Source organism: Lathamus discolor, chromosome 1 (assembly GCF_037157495.1).
Source record: "Lathamus discolor isolate bLatDis1 chromosome 1, bLatDis1.hap1, whole genome shotgun sequence".
Classification (NCBI taxonomy): domain Eukaryota; kingdom Metazoa; phylum Chordata; class Aves; order Psittaciformes; family Psittacidae; genus Lathamus; species Lathamus discolor.
The window spans coordinates 81,180,568-81,193,779 of NC_088884.1; the positions used below are offsets into that span (position 1 = coordinate 81,180,568).

General features: G+C 44.3%; 1 protein-coding gene across 1 annotated transcript; it reads right to left on the bottom strand.

Moving 5' to 3' along the window:
• Positions 1-1,385: 1,385 nt before the first annotated feature.
• LOC136016213 (aldo-keto reductase family 1 member B1-like) lies at positions 1,386-11,460 on the bottom strand. The gene is made up of 10 exons (XM_065683033.1): positions 11,316-11,460; positions 10,413-10,580; positions 9,782-9,898; positions 8,389-8,466; positions 7,850-7,972; positions 4,572-4,678; positions 4,333-4,414; positions 3,697-3,780; positions 2,777-2,859; positions 1,386-2,007 (listed from the first exon to the last, which is right to left on the bottom strand). Exons 1-10 carry the CDS (start codon positions 11,379-11,381, stop codon positions 1,965-1,967), a joined length of 951 nt encoding a protein of 316 aa, XP_065539105.1. The 5' UTR covers positions 11,382-11,460; the 3' UTR covers positions 1,386-1,964.
• Positions 11,461-13,212: the final 1,752 nt, after the last annotated feature.

The following is a 13,212-nucleotide window of genomic DNA, read 5'->3' on the forward strand; positions in this document are numbered from 1 at the left end:
CAGAGCTGAAGCTTCTTGTATTTGCTTTTAAGCCCAGAATTTAAAATGATTATAACCAATTTATGTTAGGAGAATCAGCATTAAAGACTGTTGCTTGGAATCAGATATTGATCCTCTCCTCCCTCTGCCTTGCGCTGTAAAAGTTAACTCAATGTTGTCTGTTCAGCTTATTTTAAATTATGCTGACCAAAACCCTGTCACATGTAAAGTGATAGTAGAGACATTTAAACAAAGCATTTGAACATAACAAAAAACCCTCTGTTTTTTTTCAATATAATGCTTAGTATTTATCAGAAATGACAGAATAAATCAGCATGACTCCTTAGTACCTTTTTATCACTACCAAGAAACAAACCACCTACTTCGCAAATAGTTTGAGAACAACTGCATTCATGGCATATTTTAACCTGGCCAAGTTATCTTTAAAGTACACTGCGCAGTTACGGAATCAGAATCTTAGCTGACATTTACCATTTAGGGGTGGTCATGTATTCTGGCAGTTCTGGCATCTCCCTACTTTCATCTGCTCAAAAAGAACCTCCTTTCTGCCAGGCCTACACAACCCCCTTGAGAAGACAGTTCACACTCCAGATCTACTGAGACCTTGGAAAAAATGACAACGTGCAAGAAAAAAAATAACCCAGCACTAGCTGCTGTTTTTACAAGTGCACAAATGTGAAGTCTTAAGCAGCTTCCAGCAGGCAACAACTTTAAAACCATTACCTGCAAGTATTGTTAAAACCCTAAAAAAAAAAAAAGCCCAAGAGACAAACACAGTTCACATGTCAAAATTTCAGTGTAAGCCTGTTTTTCTGTCCTCCAAGAGGATAGTAAGCTTCTGATCTGTTAGATCATGACACAGGCTTTTTCTTGGAAACCCATTTTTACTGTATTTGCCAATGGTAGCTTGTACAAGAACAGAAGTCTTTCCTGCATCATTTGCTGCCTAACTGGAAGGGCAAGTTTTCTATTGCTTACTAAAACAATACCATAAGATGCTGCATAGGCTCCATGTCTCAATGGAATGAGTTTTCTAGTAGCCAAAGTATACTATCACTCCAGTAAAATAAAGGCCAATTTAAACATTAGTGTATCAGTTGTTAGGCATATCAACTGTCACAGAACAGCTCTATTTAAAGAAAGGCTCAAGCAGACACACCAGTGGCTACAGGCTCATCACACTCAGGTGCTCCACACGCACTAGGCATTAGAACAGCAGATAGCTAGTAGGTCATACATACGAAGTTAACATTGATAGCACATGAGTTCTTCGGGGACAGTAATTTTCCTTGCTTTTGTGTGATCTCTAGATACAGCTGATATAATACTACTCCAGCATTGTTACCATTAAAGCACTACAGAAATAACTATCTCATTACACATAGTAATGAAACTGTACTTTATTATAAGCAAAACCAGCTTATCACCAAGAAACAAAGACCTATGCACTTTTCAAGGAGCTACACATGTAGAAACTGCTCTACTTGGAAATCAACTTGTACTTCCAATAGGAGAAAGAAAAAAAAAATAGACTGGAGCATTGCTAAAAGAAACAAAACCAAACCCAAAAGTAATCAGAAAAGAGCAGACCTCATTAATTATGTAATATCTGCCAATATCCTGGTCCTTCCAGACAATGATAGCCACTGGCTCCAGTTCACAGTATTCCAAAATAAAAGTGACTGCTTGTCCAAACTTTCTAATGTTTTTTTTTTGCTTACCAATTCCAGACATGCAGTTTGGCAAAGACAATCTACAAGTCCACACAGTCTGCTCTCCAGAACCATTTTAGCATTTCCTTTTTCCAAAAAAGAAAGCAACACAAAGCCACTGCATACATATACGGCATCTTTGTGGGGGAAAAAAGGAAAGGAAGAAGGAGGGTCTGATGCAGTAAGAAAGCTATGTAGACAACTCAGGCAGAAGCATATCTGGCAAGTCTGGAGAAAGGCAGGAAACCATCTTCAGTATTCTGCATTGAAAGGGTAGTCCTTGTGGTTCACGCACCTAAAGGAAGTAAAAGAGGAAAGATTATCTTGTGTCTGAAAGATACTATATGCAGCTGTAACCATCAAGGAAAGGCCCATCTCTATAAAAACAGCACCAGTTCATTTCCATTTTCTTTGGTGATGCATTGCATTTGTAAACAAAGATTCTTGAATACCTTCTGTTTGAATTCTGAGCATTTTGGGAGATATGACCTAGATGCTTTGCAGGCAACTAATTCAACTAATGCTTACTGCCAGGTAGACTTTTTTTGCAGCCTTCCAACAACGATTTCATATCTGGCTTCCAAGCTGCAAATCCTTATGCTGATTTTTTTAATGCTCACCCACTTTCCCAACCACTCCTGAAGAACTTCTGGTTGTTTTTTATAATATACCTAAGGGTCATGACAGAAAGACAAAATGCCACATGCAAAGTTAATACAGAATCTGAGTCTGCATCACATGCATTTCTCCAATAAGGACAAAATAAAAAATGTTAAGTAAGAAGCCTCCTCTTGCAATTCCAGCTACAAAAAGTATCTTGGAGACTGAACTGAAAATGAACATGAAGTTTGCTTTATGCTCATCATGATTTGGTTCATAACTTTTCAGAGTAAGATTTTGAATATTTGTGTTATTTGAGGATGACCACTTTAGAAATTGAGTTTGCACATTATGAATTTAAACCAAGCCTATAAACCTCACATTCTTAACTATGGCATAACAACCACCTCATATACTGAAATATGGCATACTCAGCTTAAAACCTTCCCAACACTGCCACTTACGTGCTCATTGCACAGGCTCTCCAGTTTCTATTAAAGGTGAGAATAGTTGCCATCTCGTCTTTAGTCAGTTCAAAATCAAACACCTAACAAGGGAAACAGATGGAAATCACCTCTTTGAACAAATGAGAGATTGTAAGCAAAAACAAACAAACAAACAAAAATCACACAAAGTTAAAGACCAAGTCCACAGTGCAGGGGTGCTTGTTAGAAGAAATGACTGCTTCGTGAAGGAAGGAAAGGCAAGACAGCTCTCTGGATTTCTGAGACTTCACTAGCTGGAGTGTGGGGGGAGGTGAGTAGGGAGAGGGAAGAATTAAAAACAAATTTCAAGCTGCAGTTACACATGCCAGCTGTTTTAAGAAGTTGGGATAGCACTTTGTGCTGCAAAATACCTCCATCCTCTGTTTGTGAAAGATGCATCTTTCTGTCCTATTCCAAAGGAACATCTACAAGACTTTCATACTCCACCTAATGCAACTAAGATTCTTTCAACATGTTAACACTGATTTCAGTACAGGACCACTGAATCAAGAGCAGCAGCATGGTTTACAGACACCAGGACTATTTTCTTAACAGTGCTTGCTCTACATAAGCCTTTTGTTTTGGGCTGCTGCACTCTGGCCTCAAAGCAAGCTCTGTCAGATGAGTCATCCACATGACATAAAACAGGAAGCATCACATAACGTGACTGCTACGATTACCAGAGTAGTATTTCCAAAGCTTTGTTTGCTCTGCTCTCCAACTGTAACCTTAAGCTCAGCTCTCAATAGGTAACAAGTAAACATACAGAGAGAAAAAGCTCGATCCTCTTGCCTGAGGACAACTTCAGAAAAATGAGAAAGGATCACTGCTTGCTCTGCAGTGGGAAGGCATGCCATCCCTGAACATGCCATGCACCCAGACCACTCCCAATTACTCACCTTGAAGTTCTCCACAATGCGCTGTGGAGTGACAGACTTGGGAATCACAATCACATTTCTCTGGATGTGGAACCGAATGAGAACCTGCAAGAGGCATATCCCCGAGTCAGAGAGACTTTTGTTCAACGGCAAGCAGAGCCTGTTCCAACAGTTCTTTGCTGTAAACTGTACAACTCAGCAAAATTAACCCACTTCTGCAGAGCTGCATTTCACATTGTACCAAAATTCTATGCAGTGCTTTTTGAAGCAAATAGAGAAGTGCTGGAGACCTACATAAGCAGCCTTCTTGCTTATTTCCCATATAGGTTAGTGATACTCATTTCCCCGTCTTCCCTTCCCACCTATACTTTTAGTAGGCTATACAAGTTCATGTCTCTGCAACAGGACTTGAGATGGGAAGACAAACATGACAGCATCTGAAGATGCCAGAAAGTATTTCTTACTGACAGTCAAAGAGCCCTCACAGAGGCATGCATTCTAGGCCACATCATAAACAAACCTGCATTATTACTTAACAGCACAAAAGAGCATCATAGTTGACAGTGAATGAAAAGCCTGCCTATCCTCTACATTGTCATTAGGTGTCCTTTATGCTGTGTTACAGGAAAGGGTACTCACTGTCCAGCTCCTACGTACCTGTGCTGGGGTCTTATTGTGCTTGGCTGCAATCTCTTTAATCTTCGGGTCATCCAGAAGGGAAGGGTCCTCTGGCTTAGCCCTACACAGAGAAAAGATTATCAGCAGCAAGAAACCTCCACAGAGCCAACCTAACAGAGATCTGTATCTAGATGAATAATTAGTGGTGCACTTGCAGTCTCAAAAGTTTGCAGCATAAATTCATGCTAGCTGTCTTGCAAAGTGAAAAGCAATTTTACCATGGTCTGTCAGGAGAACCAAGAGGACTGTATGCTGTCACAGTAATCCCTTTGGATTGACAGTACTTGATCAGCTTCTCCTGGGTGAGGTAAGGATGGCATTCAACCTGCCAGCATAAAAGTACAAAGATTGACAGCAATTTAATGGCTTTACTATGCTCCAGGGATTAATTTTTAATCAAATCAAAGGCTGATCCTGTTCTAGCTTAGAGTCTCTGTGCGATATTACACTCCCTTTGGTTTTTTTATGCCCCCATCCCCTTTCTAGCATTTATAGTATTTCTCATTGCAGTGAGGAATCCCAAGGACTGTAACGCCACTCCTTAAAACTTTGCTGATCCATGTTATCTCTAACATACAGAATGACCAGCTACCTAATTGCTTAAATGGGACAGTTCAGTAAAACGCATGCACAAGAGAACTGTAAAACTCTTACCAAGAGGATATCAAAGCAATAAGTACAAAGTCTCTTTTCACCCCCAATTAAAGATGCTATAACTTTTTTACTGTTTCATTTGGTTTTATTTGCTTTGTGTCAACACTTGCACTGAATACCTCCAGCTTTCAAATAAAAATCTGTTGGATTTTAGACTTTCAGCTTACTATCTGTTACAGACCTTTTACAAACACATGTGTAGTTACCATGAATTTCCATAGGACTACCCAACAGAATACAGATTCCTTAACAGTAGATTTGTAGTCTGGCAAGCTAATGCACAGACACACAGTACAGAGCAGGAATTATTCATGTGTCAGGAGGCAGTGAATGAACATGAATATTTGATACTTTAAAGCACAGAGGTACTTTCAGGATAGTTTCACACCAGGGAGCACTATTTTACTTTCAATAGGCAACATCAAGAACTGTCATGCGAGCCTTCAGCAGCCTGCTGCTACATTTAGAAGAAGTCCCTGGAAACTTGTGCTGCTGGCAGGTGAAGCAACAGCGCAGAACATGGGATCAGTTTACAGCCTTGTGGGCTTTATTTGTGGTTCTAACTGTATGTTGTTATCAGAAGCCTACATGGCCGTTTCCCTTCTGGGGCATGTTGGAATATTAGACAACAGGATACACCTCAGTTTTCCAGGCAGATTATACATACTTCAATTCAGCAGCTCCAGAAACACAGCTACTCAAGAGTAACAGAGCATAGGGTTATTTTCCCAACTACTCCATAGGTAGAATTTATGCAATAAGCAGGGCAAAGTCATACTTACCTGTCCACCGACACTCAAATTCAAAACTTCTGGGCTACATTATTTAGTCCTATGTTTGGACCAGGATGAAAAGCCTATGATACCTTAAGGCACTTCAACAAGTACCTTAAGCTATTGCAATCCACACTGTGTGATGATGATCAAGTACTTAAAGATCTACTGAACTAAGTACTAATATCATTATAAGATAATTACTACCTTGCCAAATTATTTCCTCACCACAAATGAAAGCAATCCACATACTGGATTTAAATTAAGAATGAGAAAGAACACCAAATACAGGGGGTTTACCATATTTTATGCAAAGCATCTGCACAGAAGGGGTTTGCAGGAAACACTATCACTGATCACAGACAAGCTTTCATGCTTGCAAGCATTTCTGCAGAAGCAATAGGTTTTGAAGGACAGGGACCGAAGACCCATTGCTCTGAGCTTAACTTGGAAAGCTTGAGAACATATACACGTGTGACAGTGTGAATTGCTATCCTCTACGCAAAAGACAAGGGCAATGATCAACTACAGTGATGGAGGCAATGAGGTGTGGCACATGCTGAAAGGTATCAAAGACTTTTACTAAGTAGCCTAAAAGTACATTGAGACAGATAATGAAAATACACAGTAAAGAATTATAAATTTTGTACTTGTGTTTCAGTTATGTTGGATAGACTGACAGAGAGAAATCCTATTTGCTTTCTGAAAAAAAAGTATTAAAATCCCTTTTCAGAACATATGCCCAGTCTACCACAATAAATTAAACCATAAACATACTATATATCTTAAAATTAGGTATCAGTAACTGAGACTGCAGCCCTTCAAAGGCCATAGCAATCAAGGACAAATCTAGACAAGCTCAGAGCAATGGGTCTTTGGTCCCTGTCCTTCACAGGGGACTATCCCAGGTCCTATTCTCTTTAAAAACTTGCACCAGGCTACAATTTTGTTGAGTTTGCAGGTGATGACCAATTGGGGAAGGACCACTCAATACACTCAAGGGCAGGGCTTCCACTTCAGAAGGACCCACTCAGGCAGGAAGAGGCCAACAAAAACCTTATGAAATTCAACAAGGCTGAATACAAAGCCCTGCACCTGGGAAGAAAAGGGCCCTTGCAATAACACAAGCTGGAGCCTGACAACCTGCAGAACAACTATGCTATAAATGACCTGGAGGCCATAGTAGACAGAGCTAAATGTGAGCCAGTGGTGAGCCCTGGCAGCAGGAACACTGCCAGTAAGTTTTGGGATGTGATCAAATCCTCTACTCAGCACTTGTCAGACCTCCATAACACTGTGCCTAGCTTTCCCCCTTCCTAGCCCTGTCAGCAGAAGAAATATTGACAGACTACCATGAATTCAGCAGAGGGCTATGAGGACACCTGGGGGCTGGAAAGCCTGATGTACTGGGAAAGGCTGAGGGAGAGTTGGGTTTATTCAGCTTGGAGAAAGGAGTACTTCAGGTCTCCTAGTAACAGCTTTTCAGTACCTAGAAAAAGGTAATCCAAAGGCAAGCCAAGCTCTTCAGTGGCACATAGCAGGAGGACAAGAGACAACAAGCATAAGTTGAAACAAGAGAGGCTGAGACTGCATATAAGACAACTACCTCCCTTACCAGTACACTCAAGGCATCCAGTTCTTTGTTAGGTCCTCAGTATATATACTAAGGTTTACTCCAATGAAGTTTTTAAAGCTTATCTGAGTTCCCACTGTCCTCGTCATCTCCCAACTCCTTTCCCCACCCCCATAGAAGAAAAAAGTGTCTGCAGCTGCTCCTTGCCAGATTTCCAAGCAGTAGTGCAGGAAGACCATAAAATTCCAGCACCTTGTGCATCCAAATGCAGTTAAAGGGTGGGATTGAGAATAAACTGTGTACTTCATTCTCTTTCTAGAACCTTATTTCATAGTATATCTTCATAAATCTTGAAGAAAAAAAAACAACACCCCAAACCAAACCAACCAAACCACCAAAACCCAAAAAACCTCACCCAACCAAAACCAAACCACAGAAGCCAAACAAAAACCACACCACTAGCCAAACATTTGCCTGCTGTCATGCTGCAGCTTACCTGGTTATTTGCAGGCTTGTATTTCAGTCCTGGCTTGTTCAAGATTCTTTCAATCTGCTCATGGTTAAAGTTGGAGATTCCAATGGCTTTTACCAGGCCAGCATCCACCAGCTCTTCCATGGCCTAACAGAAAGGAGTCAGAATCTAGTATATGACAAGGCCTGAAGAGCACATTCTTACTGACATGGCTTATTTCTTTCACAAGAAGCACAAAATAAGCTATTAGATTTTCAGAGTTCAAGTCTGAGGCAAAAAAAAAAAAAACAACCAACGAACCCAAACAGCAGCATTAATATTTGTGTCATGTCCTGTCTCCCATTTCCCCAAAGCTCAGAGACTGATTCTTTGAAACAGAGAAAATTTGGCAAGATACACATTGAAAATAATGATATCCAACAATCCACTACCATACCAGTGAGTCCTTCCAGGTTATTCTACATACATGAGAGTTTAGGCTGCTGAAGATAATGTGGAAAGGAAAATGTGGAAGAGACAGCTGAAAACAGAAGACATGATTCCCCTGCTGGGGCTAAACTTACCTCCCATGTCTGTAGAATATCTGTGTTGCTGGGTATAGACATGCCTTTGTCATCTGTGGGAAACAGCTCCTCTCCTGCCTGTCAGTGACAAAGAAAATGCTTGAAACACTTTGGTGGGAAGTGAGGTTAACACCAGCTGGAGACCAGGATACTACAAACTCCTACTGCACAACATAACAGGATGTACATATGCATTAGATAATACTGATTATCTACATTCTTCAGTCTTTTGTCTTGCTTTCACATGGGATTATAGCATTTTCACCAACACACATTCCAGTGTGAACATGTGCTTCCACTGGACAGTGTCCTCTGGTTCATCAAAATACATGTGGTGACACAGAACCCTTCACATGTAGAATTGTATCCAGTTTACAAGCTTACTTTCTGTATTATAAAAATACACAGTTCTTATAAGAACATAATGAAATACTTTACTAAAACGTGCACTAAGGACCCACTTAGGACCTGGAACACGCTCAACCTATACTGTACTAGATCTGCTGACAGATCTTTCGTGGGGAAACAATTTGTTTAAGTTGCTGGCACAGAGAATGTTAAAACAGCCCGTGTTCCAGTTAGAACTATGTGCCAAGTATCAGCTTCATTGAAAGCCAGTTGTTTTCTACACCACAAAGCATTTTCCTTTTGATAGTTCTGTCCATATGAAACTAATCTCAAAAAATACAGATGCTATGGGTAACGGTTGATCTCAGAAACAAGTGGACCCTGATAAAAACCTTTATTCCTAACACAAAGACTAAGCTTAGAAATATTAAAACTGAGATATCAGTTCCTTTGCATGCACAGTCAGTAGAAGAATTAGGAACTAAAAGGCATCACCTTTTGAAATGCAAGGTCTGTGGAACACTTAACGCTCCTACAGCAAAGATCAGTTCAGTCTGTACTGTATTAAAGGACTCAAGTGATTAAAAACGGAAATGGAAGTCAGAAACATTCTTGGGTTCTGTAATTCTGTAACATGCAGAGGAAAACTTCTGTCAAGCAGCAAAGCACAGCTCTCCTTCCCACAATGAGGAACAGCATCATCAGCTAAGCATACTTTGGATTTGTAGGAGACAACACATAAGCGATAATCAAAAGGTCAACAACGTAACTTATGCTTGAAGCAGTGAGGCCAACCTCTATTCAAAGTCTACCTTTTCCATGATTAAAAGGGCTGAGGAGGCCATGCAAGTAGGGGTCTCAGAGGTAGAGATCAACAGCTTGGCTGTCATGGCCAGACCAAAGCTGAGCATCAGAACAGTGCCGGTATACAACAGACACAAGATAATTTGTGTCAACTGAAGCAATTACTGGGCTGTAAAGCCATAAATCTTTTCAAAACTGCCAGTCACAACAGAAAAAGCCGAAAACATGGCTATTACTGTACCTTAAAACCAAGAGGCCAGTGGATGAGGTAGAGATCCAGGTAATCCAGCCGCAGTGCGGCAAGAGTCTTCTGGCAGGCTCCCTTCACCAGAGGCTTCTCGTGGAATGTGCACCACAGCTAGAGGCAAGAAGCACACCATGATCTTCTCAGTTAAACCCCTTGGTACTCTTCTGTTCAGAAGAGAGCATCCGTCCCCTTTGGAACGTGATCTGGAACTAGGTATCCTACTGATCTTCCAGCAAAGCTTGCTCTGCTAGTCCTGTGAGCAGGACTGGCATGTAATACTGGGGGCAACGTGCAGTGGCAGCACACATAACTGAATGGTGCAACGGCAGACAGCAGAAGTAGTCTCATTTCATTAAGACTCCATTTTAGAAACACCTGCTAGAAGGCCAGATACTGCATGAAAGAGGAGAGCATAACTTAATGCTAGGAAAGGTTTAAAGCATCACCTCTATCTATGGTATATACCCTGCATACTTCTCCATTACATGAGGAAGCAAAGTAGGAGGCTTGTCTCAGGAATGTCTTGAGTGGTGTTCTGAACTGTTCTATGAAGCACCACAGAATGGGGAAGTAAAGAACTGGGGGGGCTACTATGAAAAACACAGTTGTCTCCTGGGATCCATACCTTACTGACAACAAAGAGGTCTTCTCGTTTCACAACACCTTCCTTAATTTTTTGCTGGATCCCTTCCCCAACTTCATTCTCATTCTGGTACACATAGGCACAGTCAAAGTGGCGGTACCCAGCATCAATAGCAGCCATCACTGCAGCTGTTACTTTTCCTGGTGGGGACTGAACATAAAATATCCAAGAAACTCTAATTAATATATGTTTAATATATGTGAAATCGTTTTCCTAGCAAGACAAAAGTAAGAAATCCACCTCGGCCAAAGCAATCCCCCAATTAAATAAGATAAAACCCCCAACAACAGCATAAAGCCAGCCTTCAGGTGTCCCCCTGCACCCCACCACCAGGCAGTGCTCAGCCCAGCAGCTTTGCAGAGCTGAGGCCCCAACACACTCGTTCGAGGACAGCTCTTCGCAGCCAGGCCGAGGCCTCCTCACTTCCCCATACCACTTCTAGGAAGGGAAGCCCCCAGCAGCCGCCAGCCGGAGGGGCCGTAGCAACCCACATTCGCAGGCAGAGCCCTGCAGCGGTGCAGGCGCTCAGGCTGTTGCGAGGGGTCAGGAAGCAGGAGGGGACTCAGGACGCCACACGCCGGACAGAGCCCGGCGCCCCTACCCCCCGGCCCGGGACACCGGCGGCACGGGCAGCGCCGCGCCTGCGCCCGGCGTGGCGACGGGGATAGGCCGTAACTCCGGCCGAGCACCGACACCGGCGGTGCAGCCTGCGCCCGCAGGGCCCGAGCCGCCCCCAGCCGCCCTCCATCCCTCCCAGCGCGGTGCTAGGGAAGGGGCGCCCGTCCCGCACGGGCTGTAATGGCTAATGCCAGGGCCGGGCCGAGCACATCCGCCCTCCCGCCACTAGTGAAGCTGAGCGGAGGACACGGCGACGAGCCCCGTTACCTTCCATGTGCCCAGCCCCAGGATGGGCATCTTGGCCCCGGTGTTCAGCTGCACATACGTCGCCATAGCCCCACACGCACTCAACAACAACAACACCACCACTACCACAACAGCTGCCGGCTCAGCGCCTTTAATAGCGGCCAGGCCCGCCCCTCCCCGGCGCGGCGCGGCGGGGGAAGGAGATGGCGGGGCGGTGCCGATGCTGTGCCCCGCAGCACAGCTGTGCAGCCCTGGCCTTGACCTTATGCACCCCACGGCGGGGGCTGGGGCTGGAGGAGGCCGCCTCTGCGAGCCCTGGTGCTGGGATGAGCGTCATGCAGCCGCCCGGGTTGGGTCAAATAGGGCTGAAACTGGCGCTGCGGTGTATCTTTGCGCCCGGCTGATGGCCCCGCCGCAGCACCTCGGATCCTCCGTGTCCCCGGGACAGGGATGGCGGAGGGGATGGGAGACAGAGATGTCTCCCCGTGCCCTTAGTTTGTAGGCTGTGGGCGTCAGGCCTTTGCCCGAGCAGCGTGTCCCTAGGGCAGGGATGGTGGCTTTGGCTGGTCTCCCTTGTTGGGACCCAGTGTGGTGGTACTGTGAGATGAGAAACCTCATCTGTGGGAGTGGAGAGAACCTGTTCTCCACATGGGACAAATGCAGCTTCCACTTGAAGGTACACTGAGATGTGCTTAGCCGTGACTTAGGATAAAGGGAATTTAAGAAAAGAACTTTAAAAACTCTCTCCCACCATTCAAAATAAAGTGTTTTGAAAGTCTCAGTAGAGAAACAGTGACTTCTTAATGAGTGACATAATGATCTAATTGTCCCTCTGCCTTCGGGGCAGTGCTGAGGGCATTTCAGAGTAAAACGCAGGACTGTAATCCTCCGTGGTAGGTGGCCAGCAATCTCACATCAGAAAGGGTGCAGACAAAGGTACGCTGTTCTGCAGGAGAGGTTGCAGCGCAGTGGAAAAACCCAGGCTTGCCCCGGAGGGTTTGCTGCTTACTGAGACATGGAGAGCTTCCTCAGGTGCGAGCGTTTGCTCTGGGTGCCTCTCCCGCAGCAGAGGCCCCTGCCCACTGCAGCTCGGTATTTTTTGCTCCATTTAACTAAGGGCAGGCAAGATAATTGGTTTTCCTCTTTAATGTTCCTGCTGGTTTGTGTCAGCACCATCAGCCGTCTGTGGCAGGATGCGATGTGTTTTCACATGGATCACGAAACCCTTATGTAACTCGGTGCTTACCTCTGACCTTTGGGGTTTGGTTTTCCCTGGTGTTTTCTTTTTGGTGCGATGTCTCCATCTTGTCACAAGAGGCTTGAGGCCGAAGGTCTGTCTTTTGATTTTGCTGTTCGCTCTCATGACTGGGAGGCTTTCCCCTTGCAGCTGTAAGGCGGGTTGGCTTTCCACTCTTTATCTCTCCTGAAGGCTAGGTGGGGGCCACCAAATGGCAGCAGGGCCTTGGGGGAAGAAGTAGTGCTGCGTGTGTCAGGGGGTGACAGACAGCGTGGTAAATCCTGTGCACTGTGTCCTTCATAGCACGGCCAGCTGCTTCTTTGTAGTGGATACTGGTGATGAGGAACTGTGTGTGGGAGGAGGGCTTTTCCCCCCCTCTCCCTTGATCCACATGCGGGGCTTTGCGCTGGAACAGGATGTGTAGTTTCATGGGGTTTTGATTTGTTTTGCTGCCTTGGCATTTAGTAACTAGTTTCATCACAAATTGTGACTTTGGAGAGGGGCAGTGTTTGGTATCTGAGAAGAGCAGGCCCCAAGGGTATGTCCTTGTGGAGGCAGTCCTTACCACCAGGAGACCCTGTGGCCTGTAAGAATAGCACAAAGGTGAAGTAAGGAGGTGACAGAGTTGCAACGTGCAATCATTTTGACTCATAAGGGGGGAGCTGCTGGGGTGTGCAGCTT

Excerpts from the sequence above, each read along its gene's own strand:
- LOC136016213 (XM_065683033.1), bottom strand. The coding sequence starts at position 11,381 with ATGGCGACGTATGTGCAGCTGAACACCGGGGCCAAGATGCCCATCCTG. Across the intron at positions 4,415-4,571 it reads GGTTCTCCTGACAGACCATG|GGCTAAGCCAGAGGACCCTT; the intron begins GTAAAATTGCTT and ends TTCTCTGTGTAG. Across the intron at positions 2,860-3,696 it reads GCATTGTGGAGAACTTCAAG|GTGTTTGATTTTGAACTGAC; the intron begins GTGAGTAATTGG and ends TTCCCTTGTTAG.